Here is a 22,903-nt window from a genome sequence, read left to right as displayed (position 1 = left end):
GTTTCTAGCAAGTTCTAAACTAAACTTTGCATGTTCTGTTTATGAATCGGTTGAATTCATTTGAAACAAATTCGACATGTACTGAATCATCCCCATATTTGGGAAATAAAAGATGGGGGAAAAACCAAAACTTGAATGGACATTGTTTATTGATGACAGCAGAAGTCGGGAAAAAACCGTAAGAAAATGAACTGTAAACAACACTCGATTACCATATTAAAGATCAGTGACCGTTTCTAGCAGTGTATCGTTTCTAGCAAATTCTAACTCCATTTTGCATGTTCTGTTTATGAATTGGGTAAATTTCATTTGAAACAAATTCGACATGTACTGACACTCGTCAAGATCCCATAATTTGCGAAATAAAAGATGGGGAAAAATCCCAAAAATTGAAGGGGGCATTGTTTATTGATGACAGGAGAAGTCGGGGAAAAACCCTAAAAAAACTGAAAGTAGACAACACTGCAATTAGCATAAGATATTAAAATTAGTGACCGAGAGTCGAAGATGCCATTTCAAACTCGGCACAGATAGGAGAGGTTGAAAACATATCGCCCGTTAAGTCGCTGAATACTAGACAACTGACTAGATAAAACGCTTTTTTTGCCAGTTGCAATTGATCGCACTATAAAGCATTTTCGGAGATGGGAAATTTTGGGTCAACAGATTATCGTCCCACGCGAGAGAGGCCACCGACATCTTCAGGCTTTCTGGGAAGAGGAAGAACGGCAAAGGTATGACAATAGCCGCTGTAAAGAACGTAATATTTTCGGTATTTTTGCCTAGCCATGCAAAATTGCTCCCAGGGTTTTGAAGGAACAGTATATAATTTTATATTTTTACGGTCAGGCCTACGGTAGTCTTTTCAGACTCCGGATCGAGCGGTCCTTGTCTGCGAGCAGGCTCTCTCTGCTCTCTATTCGCTCGCCCAGCGGCTCACTTTGTTCGCCAAAACTCGCGTCTTCACAGATCGCGCCTTCGGCGCTCAAAGAGAGATTCACGTTGCGCCCGAATAGACAGCCTGCTGGCCGGGATCATTGTGTTGTGTTCAGGAGCAAGACACTTTTCACATAGTGCCTCTTTTCAACCGGGATACCGACGTACTGTTAAGCTAACAGCTAACTGTAAAGCTAAACTAACGAGTTCGGCTATGACTAGAATCCCGTCCAGTGTGCCTAAAGCAATAGGCCTTATCACGGTCTTCGACGCCATCTTGACGGGTAGGCCACGTGGTTAGAGGTTACAGTGTTTGTATGAGAATCCGACGGCAAATATCTTTTACAAAAATTGAATTTTGGACAACTTATGAATTGTAAAGTTAAGATACTAGGCAAACGTTTTTATTCACCAAGTTTGGCCAAGGATGTGAAAGCGTTTAGTTACGTTTTTTTCCCGCGAAAGATGTCAATTTGCGGAAAAAATATAGACAAATGTATGGGAAATTAAAAACGTAACCGAGCGCTTTCTAGCCCAGCTACATCCTTAAAACTTAGTGAATAAAAGCTTTTGCCTTTTTTTAACTTTACAGTTTATAAGTTTTCCAGAATTTAATTTTTGTAAAAGATATTTGCCGTCGGATTCCCATACAAACACTGTAATTTTTAACCGCGTTGCCTACCCGTCGAGATGGCGTCGAAAACCGTGATAAGGCCTCTACTCCTAGGGGACCGTTCAGTTTTTATGGGATAGGGGGGGGGGGCTGGTGGGATTTGATAGATAGTCACTGTTATATATAATGGCCCCCCCTTTTTCAACGACAATTTTTACCTGGCCCCCCCCCCCTCAAAATCCAAATTTTTTCGATGACCCCCCCCCCAAAAAAAACAACAACAACAACAAAAAAAAAACAATACTCAAGTGAAATTAAAATATATCGAGCCTTGTGACTAAAGAATGTATCAGTGTAAAAAAATCACAACCCCAAATAGCTGGCATTGCCTTAACTGTTTATTGTGGATGCCATCTGTTGGTATGGGTTGTCTGCATTTGTAACCAATAAGCTGTTGGGTTAAGTTTTGGTACATAACAAAGTAGGGGGGTCCGGGGGTATGATCCCCCGGGAAAATTTGAATTTTCAGAACCTCAGGAATGTTATTTTGGGCATTCTGGCAAGCATTTTTACTCTTACAGAAGCCTATTTACAACACTTAAAAGTATAATTATTTCTAGTGACCCCCCCTTACAGTCCATATTTTTTTGGCTGACCCCCCCTTTGAAGCCAATATTTTGGGGATAGCCCCCCCTCAAATCCTACCAGCTCCCCCTATCTCATAAAAAATGAACCGTCCCTAGGGTGCTTTCTATATTATCCAATTTTTCGGAAATTTTTGCCGGAAGTCTAATGGAAAGGTACTTAAAAAATAAGCAGGGCATTTATGCCGACATTACCCTAGTTCTTCAAAGAATACATATTTAAGTTTTCGCCAGTCATGCATAACGCTTCAAACATTTATTTCTCTCCTTCTCTTTCAGCATTACTCGAATGACGTAAAAATTTACGTGCGCGAAATCACTGCTCCAGTTCTGGGAAGAGAACTTATAAGAAGATGCGGAAACGAAGGGCAGCATCCGTACCTAGACGAAACAGGCTACACAACTCTGCGATTTCTGCGTACAGCCATTTCCTTCATCCCTGATGCACAGAATGATGGTGGTGACATGCGCAATGCTGCCTTTATCTTGTCGCAGCCTGGACAAGAGTTCCTCATTCGGGCGGGAAATGGTGACTGGGAATTTTTCTTCGCAGAAGAAGAAGATGGTCGTATTTATGGCCGTAATGTCCGTAAACCTTTCCTCCGCTACATGTGGGATGGCTTCACGTCCGTTGTTCGTTCTATTGGTTCTTTCATTGGTGGTTTTTTCGCCCTTGCTGGGCCTTCTCGTCAAGCTTTGACAGCCCCCGGATAAAACTGTCCGAGAAAACTTTTCATGAGAAACATGACAATTAACAAACTGCACTCCAAGTATGCATCTTGCGTATGTTTCGCGTATGTTATGTATTTTTTTCCTACCTCCTACAATTAGTTGATGTAGGTTGTTAAATAATTTCTTAACCCTCGGACGTACAAGCAAACTCATACCCCCATCGTCGTACAAGGGGGGGGGGGGGGGGTGGGATGGAACCCCTCCCCGGAGTTTTCGTTATATTAAGGCGTAGCGAAATTATTTTGCTCTGAGAAGAAAGCCCTAAGCTTACTCTACAAGATGACATAATTTTAATTGGCTGTGACGTCATATGACGTCACGTGACGTCATAAGAGCCGCCATCTTGGATCCGCCATCTTGGATTTCAACATTTTCTTAAAAAGTCACAAAATAACGGAAATTGATGTAAAATCAAGCTAGAATGCTTATGGAATGTAAAAATAAACAAATCTTGCACTTCTGTTTTAAAAAACTGGAAAAAATCAAGAAAAATGTTAAAAATGACGATTTTTGGCAAGACCTGCTTGTATTTATGACGTTGCCGTGGCAACGTCATATACCATGGACATATGGTTGACATATCAAAATTTCCGCAAAAGATGAATGAACAGCTACCGAAAGTTTCAGCAATGTATGGTAAATGCTTTTTTCAAAATTTGGAAAAAACCTTACGGGGGGGGGTGGCATCCACCCCCCCCCCCCCCTTGTACGTCCGAGGGTTAATAATATTTTAACTTCGTTTGTATTTAACTTGTGGGAGTACATTATTATGTGTAAAGCTGAATCGTTGGGGCTAGGTTCCTGAAGTTTATGTGAGTCCGAAATTTATTTGTTATGCTGTTTTCATGCTATTGCTTCACAATTTCTTTGTCAGACTGAAGTGATATTAATAGAGGTAGCAATTACATGTAAGAAATCACACACGCTTGGATCAAGAGTTCGAAAGAGTTAAGGCTTGTAAACAGACGTTATGACATAAAAGAAGAAATTAAAAAAAAAACAGTTTTTTTTCTGTTTTACTTTTACTTTTACATAATATTTTAACTGCACAAAAAAGGTCAGAAAATGTTCCGGGTCCTAAAAGTCAAATAGATACATTAGAACCCCGGTAACTTGAACTCGAACATGATCCTGCTAACTCGAACAAAATTTCAAATCGTTTCCCCTGATCAAAATTTAGGTCAAATTTACCCCGATACTCGAATTCCAGTTCTTGCAACTCGCCACGGATGCCCATTGATTAGAGCAACGAACGTACAGATCACGTATTGGACAGTCCGTTTTCCACTCTTATCATAAGAATGTATGGTCGTGTTAGAGTTTCTGACGAGATAAGTTCAATTTGCACTATACTGTATACTGAAGTGCTGAAAAATTAGTCAACTATCAATTATTAACTTGGCAAATTAAATATTCAATCGACCCCGTAACCCGAAAGCCCGCTTACTCGAACTGCATGTTTTTCGTTTTCCTTCATAGTTCGAGGTACCTGGGTACTACTGTACTTATACTGTTGAAACAGAAAGTTTTAAATTTGCTGAAGTTCAGTTGTTACAGGAATGTTTATTGAAACTTTTACAAACGTTTAAGCAACGTGAAGTCCACAATATAGAGTACCCCCCCCCCCCCCCTCTCGGGCCTTAAAGCTAAATAACACACAAATTTTCTTTTCTCAAGCTTTGCAAGTGAAATGTCAGTATCTCTAAAGAGAGGCTTTAACTGTTAAGTCAAATAAAATCAAATTAAATATACCTGTTTTTTTGCACACAGACAGGATATTAAAAGTGAAACAATTAAGCTGAAATCGTTTTTAATTCTAGACTCTAAGTAATTCTGGCATTCTATACTGTTTGCACAGTACGGCAGTCTGATCTAAAATTGGCCTGTAGTTAATGGCATAATTTCAAAAGGCATATAATTTCATTTTCCCTCCCGGGGCGGGAATTTATCATTTTGTGTAAACAAAACATTTGCCAGTGAGGATTCAAGTAAAACAAAAGATAAAGGAAAACGTAAGCTAGGCGGATAGGATTAACAATTGGGTAAGATGAATTGTGTATTTTGTTACTCTGTTTTTTTAACCTATAGAATGAAAACCTTCAAACTGGCCCACTTCAAAATTATCTTTTCATTCTTCTAACTCGCCACTGACTGTTTTTCATTCTGTTTATTTGACGAGATATTCACGTTTTTGATTCACACCGAATGTTGACCAATGTTCTTTAGAAGACAGCAAAACCGCGAGGACTCTCTGAAACCCGGACTGGACTTTCAAAACGGACTAGGGAATTAAAAGAGGCAAGGTTTATTGTAGCAAAAGGTTGAATTTTTTTAATTTTAAACAAAATTGAGGAGAGCTACTTTACTATTTTTACTGCTACAAAGGATTAACGATGAGAAAGATAAAAGATTAACCTATAACTACAAGCTAGGAATTTGTTATAAAATATAAAAGTTCTTGTTTTTACTTGAGTTTGTTCTACCATCCAAGTTTTTAATAGTCCAGTCCAGGTAATTTATTTGAATTCCCATTTAGTTGATAAGGGATATTAGGAAAATAATATTTCCTTTTCAGGATGTTAATCCCTCCCTGAAAAACTCTTGCATTCATGACATCTTTCATTTTAGGTTTTATCCCTTGAGCGCGCTCTCTTTGATATGGAAATTGATAATCGCTTCAACATTAAAATGTCAATAAAAAAGCTTTGTCTGTCAAGAAAAAGGAAACTACAATCTTAGGTTATAGTAAAAACACATTGCTACAACTAGCTAAGTCAACTGTCTGAACGAAACCACAGACTCAACGCGCATATTAAAATGTTTATCGATTCTAATATTTTTTTCCCTTTCCCAAGGTCTCATTTTAATAAAATTAAAAGTGGAAATTTAATTTAAAGTATCGAAGTTCTTGGGAATATTACATTAATTTTTCAATCTTGCCAAGGCTTAAACAAAAGTGGAAATTTTGTTCAATATATGGTAAGTTCCTCGGAATTTCATGGGGTCTGAAGCAGTTTTGATTAGTTTAACATTTAATTTTTTCACTCTTCCTTCGGCTCTGAGCGTTTTTTAGTTAACGGTTAGCGTTTAAGCTAGGTATTTCTCTTTTCACAGCTTAATTAAAAAACTTGCGTGCTGAAAAATTATATTCTCGCAGAGTCGATTTTTAGGTTCGGGACCTACCAAGTTTTTCGACGGGCTATTTTACCTAAGTTGTTTACACAGGAATATGGAACCCATTTAAATTAGCATAAACAATTTTGTGCTCATAGCCATAACTTAGCAGGAAAACTTCCAGCTAATAAATTTGATATCAGCAGGGTTTTAAAACATCCTCGCATGAGCAGATGACATGTTCGCAATTCAACTTCCTTAATATATTTCTTCTTTTATCGGCCTTCTTAGATGATTTAACTCTCCTAAAAGAAAAAGTTAAAGTTTTCTTTTAAGAACACAATTATCTACGTTTACTTTGAACGAAAATTTGTCGCACAGCAAGAACTGGGCGCCGGGTTTAAGCAACTTTTTAATGAAACACAGAAGTCGGCAGGGAATTAAATGTATTCCCTTTCGCTTCTAATTTAAAGGCGGTTTCAGACGGCCTATGCTGACAGCTAACACAAATCTGTTTATAGATGACTTCGTAAATAAAAAAAGCTAATGAAAGTTGTGGGCAACGCAATAGCAAACACGGATGTGAAGGTGGGCTAAAGACACCGCCTTTGATGAATGTCGCAGCTAATAACAGCGTTGTCTCGAAAGATCAAGCTCTCATGAAGGAAAACAAGAGAGAATCCTTCCTTTTTTCGGTAGGTTTCAACTGCTTAGTGTACACTTGGCTTAATTTCTTTCATTTTTCGTGAAACTCAAAGCCCTTACTCGGGTGTTGATCGACTGATCGAGGCAAACCCAAACAACTCCAATGTCGAAATGATATATAGTTAATTCTGTATATATTCGGCCTCAGAATCCGTTTATTAATTCTGTATATCAAGTCAATATACAAAAGTTTATAATCTGGTTATTTTTATTTTTAAATTCTGTTAATCTAGCTGCTACATCGATTATTAAAATCAAAAGCTACGTGCCCAATCGATCAATATGTTCCAGCCAAAATGTGAATTAGTTACAAATGTATGCAATGTTTTTTTTATAATGCCACCGTCATTTCAGTAAATCCGTCATAACATTATAATTGTTATAACTCTAAGGTAGCTGTGCATTCGTCAAATTAGTTATAGACGGATCAGATGTAATCAATAGCAGGGAAAACGCACATTAAAAGCTGCTAGTAATTTTTGTTGTTCACACAATCTGACTCATAACTAACCCGGAGCGAGCATGAAATTGATTCGGGGTAGTTGAAGTGGAATAATGGATATTGAATACTGGTTAAATATCGTTAAGGAAATTTGAATATATATTGACTTAAAATCGTAAATAAAAATAGAATATTTCACTTTTTCAATCCATTGATAACGACTTCTTGTCATAGAAAAAAATTAATTTTAAAAATTTAGAACCGAAAATAGGCTAGGAAAAAGGACACTCACCATGTAGTAAGCCGCTAACGGAATATCAATAGTATTGTACTCCAAGCACAGCTTTTCCTATCTGTGCCAGTTGATCTAAAGAATAGGGGGGGGGGGGGGGGGGGGGGGGGGGGGGGGGGGGGGGGGGGGGGGGGGGGGGGGGGGGGGGGGGGGGGGGGGGGGGGGGGGGGGGGGGGGGGGGGGGGGGGGGGGGAGGGGGGGGGGAGGGGGGAGGGAGGGGGGGGGGGGGGGGGGGGGGAGGGGAGGGGGAAGGGAGGGGGGAGGGAGGAGGGAGGGAGTAGGGAGGGAGTAGGGAAGGAGTAGGGAAGCTTTCGTTTTGAGTCCCCACAAAATGTTTCACGTGCAAACAAAGAGCACCATGCATGTATTAGGTATGCTAACAAATGAGCATTTAAGCGTCTGAATCGAGAACCAGATTCCTCCATTTGGAGGAATTGACTGGTTGAAATGACTATTGAATAAAGCCCGGGCCCGAACGAAGATGAGAGTTGATGAGAGTTCAAACTCTCACTCTCGTTTGGCATGAAACTCTCATGCACTCCCATCGACTCTCATGCACCCTCATCGACTTTGAACGTGCTCAAATTTTTCGTTAGAGTCGTTGAAAGTATGGCAGACTTTCGTTCTCGTTTGGCCCGAGTTGATGATAGTCGATGAGAGTTAACGAAAACTCTCATGAGAGTCACCTCTCATCAAGTCTCATCCTCGGCAGCAAGACGATTGAGAGAGCTGAGATGGTGCTTACCAGTTGATGGGCTCCTGCGCTTACCATTTTTAATTCAGCTTTCGCGCCCGGTTATTGGTTTCCCTTGATAGGAGCCTGGAAACGGGAGAAGTGAACCGACAGAATAGAGTTCAGACGGTTCATACCAACCGAAATGAATTAAACTTCCTTAAAGTCCGCAATTTCCGAACGGATCTTCCGTATAATTACTGTTCCATTTGCTTTCCTAACAAAATTTCAAGGATTTTTCGTTAAAATACTCACTCTGACCAATCACTAACAAAAGAATCCGATGAACCAATTAGAATTCGAGGTTAACTTAGGCGTAAACCGCGGGAAAAAATTCGTGTATCAGTCACGATCGATTTGAAGTTTGCTCCTGATTGGTTGAAAAAAAAAACACCCAGCATGACTCTGATTGGTCCAGGAGCACGTGCGCACCCGTTTAAAACAGTTTCTTTTTCTTTCTGTTTTTGTTTTTTGTCTTTAACCAAATGATTCAATATGGTGCTTAAATTATTGATAAAATTTTGCAGTTGGATAGTTTAAAACAGAAGTAAAATATCGGGACACAAGCCAAAAAAAAAAATGCAGCAGGAGCTGGCAAAAATTCGACTAAAAATTTATTTTGAGACTTTTCACAGTGTATATCTTACATCAATGTTATTAATATTACTGATTAGTAGAAACTCAGCTGTGTTCTAATGGAAATCCGCGAATCTGATTGGTTCTCCCACTGATTTCTATTCGCCGATAGAAAACAGTCGCGCGCTCGCGTAGCTCTTTAAGCGGTAAATTTTCTTGTTTTTTGTCTTCAAAGTGCACAATATTGTTTTTTTTGGACTGCAATCTTTTAGAGTTTCTACTAAAACAATTAGACTACTCGCCCTCGTTTTCTATGAGCGATAGTCAACTCGGCTGCGCCTCGTTGACTATTTGCTCATAGAAAACTTGGGCTCGTAGTCTAATTGTTAAATAGAAGTGACTGGCGCGTTGGCTGTTTTTTTTTTTTTTTTTTGCGCATTTGGTCATGTACATGTTAATTTACGTCATAGAAATCTTAAATATTATTAAAAATATTATTCAACAAAGCTGTTGGCAAATTGAGTCATTTGCTCAGAACGGCTGGTAAAATGGCGACAGGAAGTGGAAATCCTGAGTTTTGGGAAGTTGATTTCAAACAGTTTCGAGTAACGTTTCGATGCTAAAACGATCAGTTTCACATTGCAAGGTCTCGCGACCAACGCATTTAGGAAAGCGTAACGTTGACAAAGTAACGTTTCGCACTAAGGTTTTCCGGTCACAAACCGCGAGGCCATTCAGTCAAACAAAGCCATTAAGATTCTCCATTGTGTGGTATTCTTTGAAGCAAGACGACAAACATGTTTACAACTTTCTGTTTAGTTGTTTAAAAACTTTTCCCTTTGACAAAGCCTCACATCATTCAACAACACTCTGGGTCAAGCAGGTCAGAATTGTTCTCGTGACTCGATTAATCTCGCTGGTCTATTAACAACAGCAGTGTCGCGTGCCCCAGGTAAGCGAATCTGTCTTAGCGATCCCGATTTCCCTTGTTCAGTAATTCTTATTTTGAGTTAACACTGTAGTTTTGAGCCTTGATGAAGCGTTTAGACAAAGTCTCTATTATACACACTGAGAAAAGTATGGTACATTGACAGGAAAACGCACTTGATAGGCTTAATATAACTTCTGCGCCCTGGGTTTATTTTTCGCTCTTGACACCTACAAGCAACGATGTTTCACTGTAGAGCACGTCGGCATCCAAAAAATCGTTTCCGGGTCCAAAACGGACGCTGAATCACGCTCGAAAACGCAACAACTCTAGTGTTTTTAACACGTGTTTGAAAACAAAAGTATTGGGTAGTGGAGTTTATAGCACTGCTGTTTCGGAAAAACCTTTCATTTAGCTTTAGCATCTAGTCGATAGCTGAGCTGAAGAAACTCAAGTTTTGACCTTGAAGTGGACTTGGACAAACTTGTAAAAACCGGATTCAACTGTCCAGGCAAGTCGCTATTATAGTTATATACGAGATAAGCAGACCGGTTAAAACGTAACCCTAAGTTAGGTATTTAATATTGAACTGTTTAAAGAGGCATATTGGCTTCTTTGATGGCCTTCAGCTGTACTAGCTATAGGTAATAGCCTAAAAAGTCGCTGTTATCTCAGGAATCAATGGAGGAAAATTCAAACGAGTAGCTGTTCGTTCATGAAACGTATGTATTAAGAATTTTATTAGCGTTGAACGAACACTGAACGATTATTAGGTCAGTGACTAATTCACGATAGCTGGAGCATTGTATGTTTACGTTATTTATAAAAACAAAATTGAAAAATTACGGACACTTCCAATGAAGATGCAGATACATGTTTCGAAAACTGGAAATATTGAAAATAATTATAGGAAATATTGAATATACAAGAACAAGGCTTAAAATTTATGGAATAAAATAAGATATTTTGTTTATTCCCATGTTTTTTTGCGGATATCACCGAGAGTTTTCCAGTTTTGCGTGACAAGGTGATAACACAACTAATATTATGTCAAATCTGAAGCACTTTTAAAAATATACATATTTAAACTGATAAACTGGCTCCTAGCGACTCCTAGCCTCGGTACGTAAACCGATCGAGCTAAAGAAGTAACAACAGGGATGACACATAGTTTTCAAAAGCAACTGTATGACAAATTAGGAAAACACATTTCTAAGGTGTAAAACGGGTCAATGACGTTCAGTTGCTTGATTACTTTGAATCTAACCTCGTAACACTTTTTCAATACGAAACATTTTTTTAAATTCTCTTTTCAATATCAGTACATTAAACATTGCTGAGAATAAAGAAAATCGTCAACTATAGGATACTGTTTTGATAAACCACTAAATTCTCAGAAAAGAAATTTTAAAAAATGTACATAATTCATTTATGAGATTCAATATGTAGAAAATTAATCCCAGCTCAAAATGGAAGTCAAAGTAAGCGATTTTTAACCACAAATTCGATTCTGCCCTTACACGTAAAAACTTGTATATGGGTGGTCGCCTGAATGTGCAGAGCTACAGTTTCGAACTTAACACTTCTGGTTTTGTCTTTTAAGCTACTCGGCATGACATTCATATTTTTACATCGCGCAGAAATCTGACCGGCCTGAACTTGAAAATCCGGATTTCCTGTATTTGCTTTTTATTATTATTTTTTAAGCATCCACAACCAGCATAGCGAGTAAAGACGTCGACTTAGCGAGAAAAGCTCTGACAAATGCGCTTGGGTTCGATTCTGGTCAGGGGTTAGGCAGGTCGAGTTTTTTTTCCTTATTCCTCGTCAAAAACGTTAAAAATACAATCTTTCCAAATCCTTAAGTTATCTCGGATTGAGAGCCACGGGTTTGTTAGAAGCCAGACAGTCAAGTGTCACACCCCACCCCCTTCCCTTTAAACAAAGTTGGTTGGTTGGTTGGTTGGTTGATTGACTGATTGATTGATTGATTGATTGATTGATTGGTTGGTTGGTTGGCTGATTGATTGATTGATTGATTGATTGATTGATTGGTTGGTTGGTTGGTTGGCTGATTGATTGATTGATTGATTGATTGATTGATTGATTGATTGATTGATTGATTGATTGATTGATTGATTGATTGGTTGGTTGGTTGGTAGGCCTTTCCAGATTGTGCTCGGCACTTTTTTAGCGCAATTTGGCTTTGGGAGCACTATTTTGATCAGAGAGCACTTTTTTGGCCAAAGAGCATCTTCTGACAACTTTTTTGGTAAACAAGCCAATTTTTTAGCTTATTTGCAGCAAATTACTGGATTTTTTTGTTTTATATAGCAATTTCAAGTTCCCTTGACTACAAATAATATCTCAACTAGGCTAAAACTGGTGATTTCGACATTTGATTGGGTATCCATTCCTGTGGGCTGTGGTACGTCGGTAACTACAAATATTGGGTAGCCTGTGGGCTGTGGAACGAGTTAATAACGTTTAAGGCATCTATACGTTTTACAATAATTTATTCAACAAGTGTGACGTGTGCGGCGGCCCTCAGGGCCCCGTACCTACGTCATCATAATGCAAACTCATTAAAAATGCAGAAAAATCACGTGACAGCCTCGATTTCATGTTTTTATTTATTTATTTATTCTATTTTATTCGTTATTTGTGCAATTATTGACTTGTTTTAAATGGAAACTTGCCTTTTAGTTGCAAATCTAAATTGGAAAGAATCTTTTCTTTCAAATAATTAAAAATATTCGGTAGCACTTTTTTAATTTTTGGAGCAACTTTTGAGCACTATTTTGGTTTTGGAGCACTTTTTAAGCATCTTTTGGGCATTTTTGGGAGGACTTTTTTAGCTTTTTGGGAGCACAATCTGGAAAGGCCTATTGGTTGGTTGGTTGATTGATTGATAACACAACATAACATTTATTCAAGTTGCGGACGACTAAAAAAAAGAAAAACAAGAAAAACAAGAAGCGGACTCTAAAGTTTCCCATTATTGATTGGTTCTTTTAATTCGAATGATTGAGGCAAAATGCTATCTGAACTATTCGCTATTTTACATTCCTATTCGATTTTACTTCATTCTTTCACCGGCCGAGTTTCTTCTTAACCTCTAAATAACCCCCCATGCTAGCCATAACAATAAATATACGTATTTCCGCGGTTATATCGCGATATAAAGTGCACTGAACACGCAAGAGGGTAGCAAAGAGGGGGGCGTGATCTCGTTTCACGCACAATTTTTAACCAAATTCACACGTCACGTATACTTGAAACAGCAGAATTTTGCAAATCAAGTTTCTTTTCTAGCTATTTTCACGCGTCACAGCCTAATTTTTGGCCATTTCACGTGTCACGCATAAACCCTTTGCAACCCTCACGCAACAGCAGTTCAGCACGCCCCGCGGACCTACCTCAATGATGACGCGCGGGCAACAACGCGGATGTTTCAACCTTTCAGAAAGAGGCCCTGGGAACGAGGTAGTGGTTTTGACGGACGTCAAGCTTCCACTTAAAAAACCACTAGTAAAACAATGTGTTTTTACTGTTATTACGACAACAATTATGATATCGCGACCGCAGGTCCGACAACAAGTCTGATATCGGCGACCGCAGGTGTTATAAAACTGAATCACAAAACGGTACGGGCACGCAATGAACTCTTTGCAGTTTATGAAAGTTTGGTTAAGTCGCTGTAAATCTTTCATCGATTCTAGGGTCTAATGCAATTAACACTTCACACTGGGAATACTCTTGTAAGTACTCTTTTGACATTCTGTTTGTAATATTCTAAGTAGTTGTTTGGGTCAAGATATTTGATGGTAATCTTGCCTTATATGCCTGGAGTCAAATTAGGAATACATCCAAAAATGCGAAGAAAACAAACTTGAATTGTCCTTTTTCTACCACCTTGGGAAAGTTCTAAAGATTTTCTTGCCGAACCAAACTTACACCTAGATCCGGTCCGGTTTCTACAGTCTTGCACTTTCTAGTACAAAGGATTTGTCATAATTTGGATCGATTTTAATTTGTCTATAACGAACTAAGCTACTGTAGTGTTCTGTTTAATGAGGGTCTTTAATATAAGAACCTGATTCACAAATAGCTAGGGAGTTGATTAGCAAAACTACGGACCACAACAACAACATCGTCCGAAGCAAGAACTAATAATAAAGCATTGTTATAAACCATCGGTTAGCGCATTGCTTAGCCCGGCGTTCTCAGTCTACAAAACAACAACGTGAAATGATCAATTTCTGCTTTTTGGAGGACTTGAACCAAAACGTCAAATTTGTTTATGTTTTAATTTCTAACTAAACATTGTCTTTACACATTTAAGCTGAAGATAGTTGTAGGTTCTACCGATAGATAAACTGAAAATATATAGAGAGATATAAAAATTCATCGTTAATAGACACTGACTTCCGCGTGAGCGCGTTGCCATCGTCATTGCGGTTCAAACTTTAATAGCAGCTGTTAGTCAGTCAAGGAGCAATTTTCAATTAACCGAAAAACTTGTAAAAAGGATCAAAGAATCACTAAGCCTTTCCATACTGGCTACATCGTTCTTCTTGTAATTGATAAACATTTGATGTTTAAATTCAGTTCAATGACTTTTAAATTCAATGAATTTTTCACTAATATTCATGTTATGTATAGAAAGCGGAAATTTCGCACAACTCCTCTCTTTTGAAATATTCATTACCATTATTATTCATCGCAAGCTAACGGAACCGGCGTGGGCGCAGATGTTAAGTACTGTTTTACCAGTTTTTGCTCTTAAAGCCTTACTTCTCTAAAAAAAAACATCGAAAAGAAAGAGGCATGGATTTTAAAAAAATGGCCGTACTTTTTTCTCCGACCGTACTCGATTTTTTAGCATCTCAAATTGTTAGTTTTCGCTTTGAACTTCAAAACAGTCGTATAAGATATATCATCTTTTAAGTCCTCCGTTACACTCTGTTGGGAGAGCTCATCATAAATTCAAACTGTCGTTAAGTTTTATACTAGATACATCGCTGGCTCAAAAAACCTCGTACTTGGAAAATCAAAATGCGAGCGATGTACAAAAACAACTTTAAAAATAAACTCTATGGCAATCTTTTAACAATGAAAAACCTCACTAGCAATTAAAGAGACCACAAATATTCGCCTACGCTTTTAGTGCAAAAAGAGAATTTTAAATTCGTGAAAACATGACCAAAAATAGCTCTTCTTTGTTATTGAAAGCGGAGGGTCTCATAAAACATTTGAGAATTGTGAATTGGAATGCAAAAGACGATAAAAAAAACATTCACTACATCCCACGATCGGAGATAAAATTATCGTTTAAATGCGATTTTGAAATTCTTAAAATGTTAGTATTTTTAGAACATTGTAAGCATTAGGTCTATTTTTATTAAACTCAATATTGCGCCCGTGTATTTAGTTTACGCCAATTGTAAAGATTTCATTATGACTGCCCTCGTAAAAGCCTAGCAAACATTGAAGAAAAGCAATCAATCATCAAAAAATAAGACAAACTCGCATTTTTCTACTTGGTAAACACCGCGTTAATGATTAAATATTCTGTATCCTGGGCGGAAATTTGTTGGGCAATTTGTGTTTTCTCTCCGTCTGACTGATCGCTTTGTTTCGTGCTCTTTTATGCCTGAACTTTGATCCGTATCAAATGTTCCCACAAGATTTACATCCCTGGTAAACAAGTTTGTTTTTGACACAAATCCAGCAAGCGGGGCGAAGCTCAGTCTTACCCAAGAAACTCCATTTCGCGGGACGGAGGGGCCTGGCTCTTTGTACTATTAATTGCAATCGCGAATATTTAGCGAGTAGCCGATGAGTTATGTAAACTAAAATGGTCCTTTATTGTTCGTATGCAAGATTACCCCCGTCAAAACACAAAGGACAATTGCTAGGAGCGGGCAGAAATTGACTGCACTTCAAAGATTCGCTCACTGTTTCACACCCCTCTGGCCATTTGGCTTTGAAGGTTTTGGCGCTCAAGGGCCGAAAATGTAAGTATGACATTTAAAGCAAGCGCTCTCCGTTTCAGCGCGTGCCATCACCGTAGAATGCAATCTTCGCATTTCGTTGGGTCAACTCAAGATCAAGAATCTCTGATTTCACCAAGTATCGACTAAATTTAGCATTGACGTAGCATTCTTAAGCTTTAATATGTAGCTTTATGTCGTCCGGTCCGAGGAACTAATACTGCGATTTCGAAATTTACTGAGACTGTGACTTGTGCTCACTCAGAAACGGGGCTTAGCATAAGAGAAATAGCATAATTTATAAACATGCGCGGGACAACAAAGTCAACAAAGCACAACAGAAGGTAATTTTTATAACAATCAGCTCAATAGTTTGCCGGTAAAAGTTCTGTATTTATGTGATTGATTGCAGAAAGACAGCGATTTCCCGCGACCTTAATTATTGTACTCTACATTGATTGGCGGGAATTTCACTTAAATACGATCCCTAATCGACGGCAAAATAGCTAGTCAACTCTTGTACAGCGCGTTGTATTTTCGAGTTGATTTTGATATATTAGAATTAAAATGAAGACAGAGCTAATGCGAGTCTTTGTATAGATGCTTTATTTTTATTCTGAAATTTGTAAATGGTAAAACTTTGATCTTTTATCGCGCGTAGATTATACAACATGATTTACAGCTTTTTTCCGGTTTTTGTAATTGTATGGAGCATTTTGTTGACCCGGTTATCTTTGCCAAGTTTTTTGTTATTTTAACTTCTTAATATTTTTCTTCACCTTGTAATCACGACTTGACTGTTAGTGTTAATCGATAGCATTGTTTGTTTCAGGTGTTTTGGTTTTGCGTCCAAATACAGCAGTGTTTACCAGCCCATCAAAAGAATCGGGGACCACTTCGTTAAACTGAACAAGAAACAATTCAACTTTGCGTGACACTACGGCCATGCTTCTGAACTTTAAAGGGTTTCCTTCACGCCAGAGTCAAGGTAACGTCTTCCGTATGGTGATCGTGAACATTGCTCTCTTTCTTTCGTCTCTATCAAGCCTGTGCTTCGGCCAAATAGTCGCCTTTTCCTCGAACTACCCTCCAATCACTGGCGGATCTGAAAACGAAAGTATGTTCGGAAAGCCGGCTAAATTTCCGCTCGAAGTGGAGGCAGATATCGTTCTCGGAGGACTATTTCCAATTCACAGTAAGAACGTCACCGAACACGGTCCTCCGAAATGCGGAAGTTTAAACGCGGAAAGAGGAATTCACCGATTAGAAGCTATGATCTTCGCCATCGATCAGATCAACAAAAACCCCAATCTTCTACCAAATATTACGCTAGGCATGACTGCTTTTGACACATGCGGATGGTATACCAGGGCTTTGGAAGAATCGCTTGAGTTTGTCATGAAGTCGCTGGAAAATAAAGCCATTCCCACAAGTTGTGAAAGCGCGTTAAAGGAGAACAAGATTGTTGGGGTTGTTGGCGCCGCTTCTAGTGCCGTTTCTATTCAAGTCGCGAACCTATTACGACTTTTCAATTTGCCGCAAATAAGCTACGCTTCCACAACGCCCGACCTGAGCGATAAATCAAAGTACGATTTTTTCGTGCGAACAGTCCCCCCGGATAACTACCAGGCCCGTGCAATGGTTGATGTTGTGCGCGGATTAAAATGGACTTCCGTGTTCACGGTCTATTCCGAGGGGATTTATGGCGAAAGGGGCATCCGGGAGTTTACTGCTGGTGCAAAAACGGCGAACATTTGTATCGCGGGGTCTGCCAAAATAGAAGCAGGCTCGAGTGATGAACAGATAAATTTAATCATTGCAGAGTTTCTTAAACATCGAAATGTCCATGGAGTGATCCTGTTTTGTACAGACACTGACGCGAGGAGACTTCTCCAAGGTGCGCAAAGGAAGAAGGCGGCTGGACAATTCACATGGGTGGCTAGCGACTACTGGGGCACCAGAAAGAAACCGATTGAGGGCCTGGAGAAATATGCAGAAGGCGCAATAACTATTAGTCTGGCCGAGGCCCGGTTTTCTACGTTTAAAACGCACTTTACTTCTCTAAAACCTGAAAACCGCAGCAAAATAAATCCCTGGTTTAAGGAGTTTTGGGAGAAGCAGCATGGCTGCAGTTTGGAGGAAAACAAAACTACATGCCCTAAAGACAAAACTCTTAGCCAAGACGTACGTATCGATGATATAGTCCCATTTGTCATCGATGCAGTTTATGCCTTTGCGTATGGACTAGACAAAATGTACAAACGACTCTGTCCTGCAAAGGACGGCCTGTGCTCCAAAATGAAGGAAAACTTCGAGGGTCAAGTGCTACGAGATCTTCTCTTTAACGTGACTTTCAAAGGAGTGACTGGCCCGGTGAGTTTCGACCAGAACGGCAATGGCCCGGGCCGATACGACATTTATCGCCTGGAGGATGGGAAGTACACAAAAGTTGCTTCGTGGAACAATAAACTGTACGGAGCTAAGAAACTTTACGACGGAAAAAGTAACGGCACAATTCCGTCGTCGCATTGCGGATCTCCATGTGATGCCGGCTCCTACAAAATGTTTGATGAAGGATCGTGTTGCTGGACTTGTAAGGTTTGCCAGGAGAATCATTATGTAGAAGGTAATTTGCTATCTTATTTGTTGCACGATTGATTGTTGCAGTTTTTTGTTTGTTTTTGTCTTGACAACCTCTTGGTCGGAACACATCTTCGAGAAACTTCTGGGCCGTCATACCTTCCCGACGTCACCAGCGTACATGCGGCGCATAAAACCTTGGTTGTCTCGCAGACATCGTCCTTAAAAGCGTTCCTCTTTGCGCGCAAATGTGTTCCTCGCATGTAGCCGTCATGAAGAGCGGGAAAACGTGCGCGAGCAAGTCACGATTGATTAGGTTTTACTTTTGATTGACTGAGAAAGTGGCGCGAGAGTTTTAAACCAATCACTAAGCGTAGTAATGCAAAACCAATGCAAACGCGAATCACTTTCGAATTCGACACTCAAGTGAAAACCGCTCTATACTCATTAAATCGTTGTTCTCTATCCACAGATGAAACAAGCTGCAAACCTTGCAAACAAGGACAACGTCCCAATTCCGCGATGAACAGTTGTGAATCTCTCCCTCGGCGTTATATCGCCAAAAGCTGGTTAATCATGATCATGGTGTTCGCGGGCCTCGGCATCATGTGCATAATAATCACTGGCACCTTATTCTACGTCAACAAAGAGACCCCTCTAGTCAAAGCCTCAGGAAGAGAGCTCACTTGCGCGCTCCTATTCGGCTTATTGTCCTGTTACGTATTTTCGTTCTTCCTACTTGCTGAGCCTTCTACTACCATTTGCGCAATCCAGCGGTTTGGCTTGGGATTCTCATTCTGTGTTTGTTACGCTGCTATTCTCATTAGAACCAATCGGATCGCGAGAATCTTCGAGAAAAGTAACCGATCAACAAAGCCGCCGATTTTTATCAATCCGGCATCACAAATCGCCATACTTGGAGTTTTTGTCAGTATCGACATAGCCTTTGCTGGTATAGGCCTGGCAAAATGGCCTCCAGACACCGTCCTTGCCTATCCCACAAACAAAGACGTTTTGCTGATATGCAACATTCAGAATTATGATCTGGTATTCGCATTAACATATAACGTTTTAATCATCATTCTTTGTACATTTTACGCGTTTAGAACGCGCAAAACGCCTGCGAACTTCAACGAAGCGAGATATATAGGCTTCGCGATGTACACAACTTGTATCATTTGGGTGGCGTTTCTTCCCGTGCAAATCGGTGTGAACAAAGATTATGCCACCATAACGCTCAGCATTAACACATCTCTGAACGCTACAACTCTAATGCTGTGCATTTTTGGACCCAAAGTTTATATCTTGGTTTTTAGGCCCACGAGGAACCTTCGAAGTAGGTCCCTAAACAGCTGGCGCTCTCAGGACACTGAATGTCAGCACACACAAGGTAGGGAGAGCGAGTCGCTCAATGAGCCTCAATGGCCCCTTGGGTCACCATACTCTACTGAAGTATAACAAACGAGAGCGTGGTTAAGCGTCGCATTTGGCGCTCAGTTTCACAAGCGCATATGAGCGAAGTAATTTCTAGATCTGTTTATGGCATCTTTATCCGAGTTTAACCTTTTTTCCCCTAACTACTAACAAAACTAACGCTTTTGTATAGGAAAATAATAGCACCTGTGCTCCAGTAATTATAAAAATTTTTTACACTAGTGAAATCATCTTGATATACACAAAACTAATGTAACGTTCCTTAATAAATGTGCTTTTATTACTCGTGTGTTGTTTCTCGTCGTTACTGATGCTCTCTTAATTGCTAACCCATAACACTTCTATTTCTTTCTTTTGATACGGTTCGCTTCTTTTTGTTAACGTCCTGGTAAATTTGTAAGTCAACTTAAAAAATAGACCAATAAAATCAGGAGTACAAACCTGCGTTTGCTGGACAAACAGCCAAACAAAATTAATCGCAAAAATTTATTTAAAATGCTACGAGGAGCAATTCAGTATTTGAAGTAACTGCAAAAAATGCGTTGTCTTGCGATCGGTGACCAAACGGTAAAAAAATTACGGTAATTAAGTGCAAATTTGATCTCGACCGAAGTGAACGCAAGTCAACGCAAGTGTGCGCAAGTCGTGGCCAAATGGAGACGCAAGTGGATGCAAGTTTTCAACTTGCGTCTACTTGCATTGCCGTTTGTTCAGGGCTTAATGATCCAAGAAAAGGCTGCGAAAAAAACTAGGGCGAGACTGGACTGAGCTAGCAGTTTTTGCGAAAGAAGCGGAAGCGGAAGGTTAACACAAAGAAAACAGTAATATTATTATTTTTTTATCCGGGGTACCTCGACCAAGGAACCCATTTGACTAAAATGTTAGTTTGCTAAGTAACCTTCCGTATCCTGATGGCAAGCTCACGTGACCGTGGTGCTCACGTGACCGTATTGCAAAAGAAAGGAAAAGGCAGCACTCCAGTCTCCTGAAAAAAAGTACTTCTTCAGTGCCTTTACCAACAAAGGTATTGATGTTAAAACTGCTAAATCTTGAATTTGTCTTTTGTCTTTTGTACTAGGTCGAACACAGTCAGAGAGCCAAGTCACTGAACTGAGTATCAAGAGCACACCATCTGAACTTGGAATTGATAATCCTACTGTACAAAATGGACATGTGCAAAGCGAGGCTGCGCTTTGAGAAAGCACCGTGGGCTCAATATACAATGCGTATACATTCTTTTTCTTGACACCAGACTCCTTAATTTAATTTTGTCAATGTTTAAAGAGAAGAGCATGGTTTTGAGGATATACCATAATGTACATATCATACGTAACATTGAATACACAGGACCTTACCAAACAAAGCTTAGTCGAGCTTAGCCTGTTATGCCATAGTTAAAAGAGGAAAATTGTTATGAAGCCCGACAAAGTTCTTTGTTATGGATTTTATTCGCTTTTTAGGGGTTGACGGTCCACAAAACCTGACATAATATACTAAATAGGTGGTTACGTGTGTTCATGCAACTAACCAATAAAAGCCTTGCGACTACGTAACTCATGCGTAGTGTACGAAAACAAAACAAAAGACGTGCACTGTCATGGACCTTCCAACCTAAATCTTGGCCTGTTTGTTTGCTCCTTTGATGTTTGCCGGGCTTCTTAACCATTTCCCTCTAGTATCTATGGTTATGCAGAAGCTTTTACACGACTCTCCTCGCCTGGGAGCCCTAGCTAGCTATAGTGGGAAGCACATGTCGAGTGCAAAGAAAGTATATTTTGAAGCTAAGGCTAAGTAGAAGAATAAGTTAAAGATGGTTGTGTACATTGCTCTAGTTTGGAATCATGGCCAAAAAAATATTAGTTTAATTTATTGATTAGGTACACAGCACATAATTATTTTTCATGAAAACTCCATTAAGGGAAGTTTTATTTGCCAGAAATCATTGTTGCAATATCATTATTAAAAATTAAAACATTTTTTTCTTCGATGTATAAAGCTCATACGTGTTGGGATTTCTCAAAGAGAAAGTATTTTAATAAATTAAGAGATGGCAAAGTTAGTGCAATTTAAGTTATTGAATATGTTACAGTGTACAAGTTAATTTTGTGTCAAGTTTTAGAAAAAGAATTTTACTAGTACAGTTTGTATATACATTGTATTTAGAAAGCAGTAAGCTTATATAACAAGACAAGTCAAACAGATTGATTTATAAAATAAAGATTTCTTATATTAAGAAAAAGGTTTTTTACATTAAAAGTTAACATTTCTTAAATTAAGAAAAGTCTCATGGTCTGTTTTTTTTTTGTACCACATTTAAAAGGGTTACAGAAAAATATGTTTTTCTATTTCTCACTTCTGTTATCAGTTTCTTGATCGACAAGTTAAAATGTAATGTTCAGTTGAAAGGGGTTGATTTTGCACCTCTTTAACATTGCTGTTTAATGTACAGTCAACTCTCGCCTTGCGGACACCTCGCTATTGCGGACACTCGCTATTACGGACAAAATCCAGATCCCCGGCGTAAGAGGTTTTACTGGAAATGACTCCCGCTATTACGGACTCTCGCTATAACGGACACTAAACGACGCCCCGAGCGTGTCCACTATAACGAGAGTTGACTGTATTTGGTCAAACCTCCTATATAGGCGGATGCCCTTGAAACCAAAGTAATGGCCACCTTGAGCAGCCTTGGAGGTTAAAATAATGGGCAAGGCAGCTCTTGCAAAGTCTCACATGAATGAATCGCAACTCGTTGATAAAACAATAGAACAAACAACAGGAACAATGCCCCAAGCCCTAAAAACAACTTCTACAATAGAGGACCAGTGGGATTACAAGCTTACGAAAGCTTCTATGCTACTGAAAATAACTCTATTTTGTTTGTGGAATGGTCAATGACTAAAATGGCCACTTGCAGGAGTGGTCTGTATACAGGAGGTTTTTTCTTTTAAGACCGTATTTCTTAAAAATGTTGAACCTTTTTGATACTTTGTTCATCATTTGTTGTACTGTAAATACACACACATACGTATCTGGTGGCAGGAGAGTCATTCCAAGGTCTCCCACAACTTTTTTACCACTTCAACTTATTTTTTCTTAATACCGGTAATTTGTACATTGTATCTCTTGTTTATTTTATTTTCTACATGTCAAGAAAACCTGACGTCAACATTCAAGT

General features: G+C 39.2%; 2 protein-coding genes across 6 annotated transcripts; both read left to right on the top strand.

Annotated features, from left to right (window-relative positions):
• The first annotated feature begins 512 nt into the window (after positions 1-512).
• LOC144663630 (uncharacterized) lies at positions 513-3,932 on the top strand. Of its 2 annotated transcripts, XR_013572640.1 has the most exons (3): positions 513-734; positions 2,473-3,029; positions 3,643-3,932. XR_013572640.1 is itself a non-coding variant. In XM_078524638.1 (2 exons), exons 1-2 carry the CDS (start codon positions 645-647, stop codon positions 2,905-2,907), a joined length of 525 nt encoding a protein of 174 aa, XP_078380764.1. In that variant the 5' UTR covers positions 513-644; the 3' UTR covers positions 2,908-3,932. The 2 variants fall into 2 exon arrangements, 1 of the variants encoding a protein (XP_078380764.1); XM_078524638.1 differs by having other exon boundaries at positions 2,473-3,932.
• A 2,288-nt stretch (positions 3,933-6,220) lies between these two features.
• LOC144662082 (metabotropic glutamate receptor 3-like) lies at positions 6,221-22,901 on the top strand. 4 transcript variants are annotated; one of them, XM_078522819.1, is made up of 4 exons: positions 6,221-6,734; positions 16,544-18,337; positions 18,764-19,681; positions 20,804-22,901. In XM_078522819.1, the coding sequence occupies exons 2-4, from the start codon at positions 16,657-16,659 to the stop codon at positions 20,920-20,922; spliced, it is 2,718 nt and encodes a 905-aa protein (XP_078378945.1). In that variant the 5' UTR covers positions 6,221-6,734; positions 16,544-16,656; the 3' UTR covers positions 20,923-22,901. The 4 variants fall into 4 exon arrangements, with proteins under 4 accessions (XP_078378945.1, XP_078378944.1, XP_078378943.1 ...); XM_078522818.1 differs by lacking the exon at positions 6,221-6,734 and adding an exon at positions 12,855-13,476; XM_078522817.1 differs by lacking the exon at positions 6,221-6,734 and adding an exon at positions 15,093-15,735.
• Positions 22,902-22,903: the final 2 nt, after the last annotated feature.

This window comes from Oculina patagonica, chromosome 8, assembly GCF_052425735.1.
Source record: "Oculina patagonica isolate OP01 chromosome 8, crgOcupat, whole genome shotgun sequence".
In the NCBI taxonomy this organism is placed as follows: Eukaryota; Metazoa; Cnidaria; class Anthozoa; order Scleractinia; family Oculinidae; genus Oculina; species Oculina patagonica.
The sequence above is the reverse complement of the archived record's forward strand: the minus strand, read 5'-3'. Positions and strand labels throughout refer to the sequence as shown.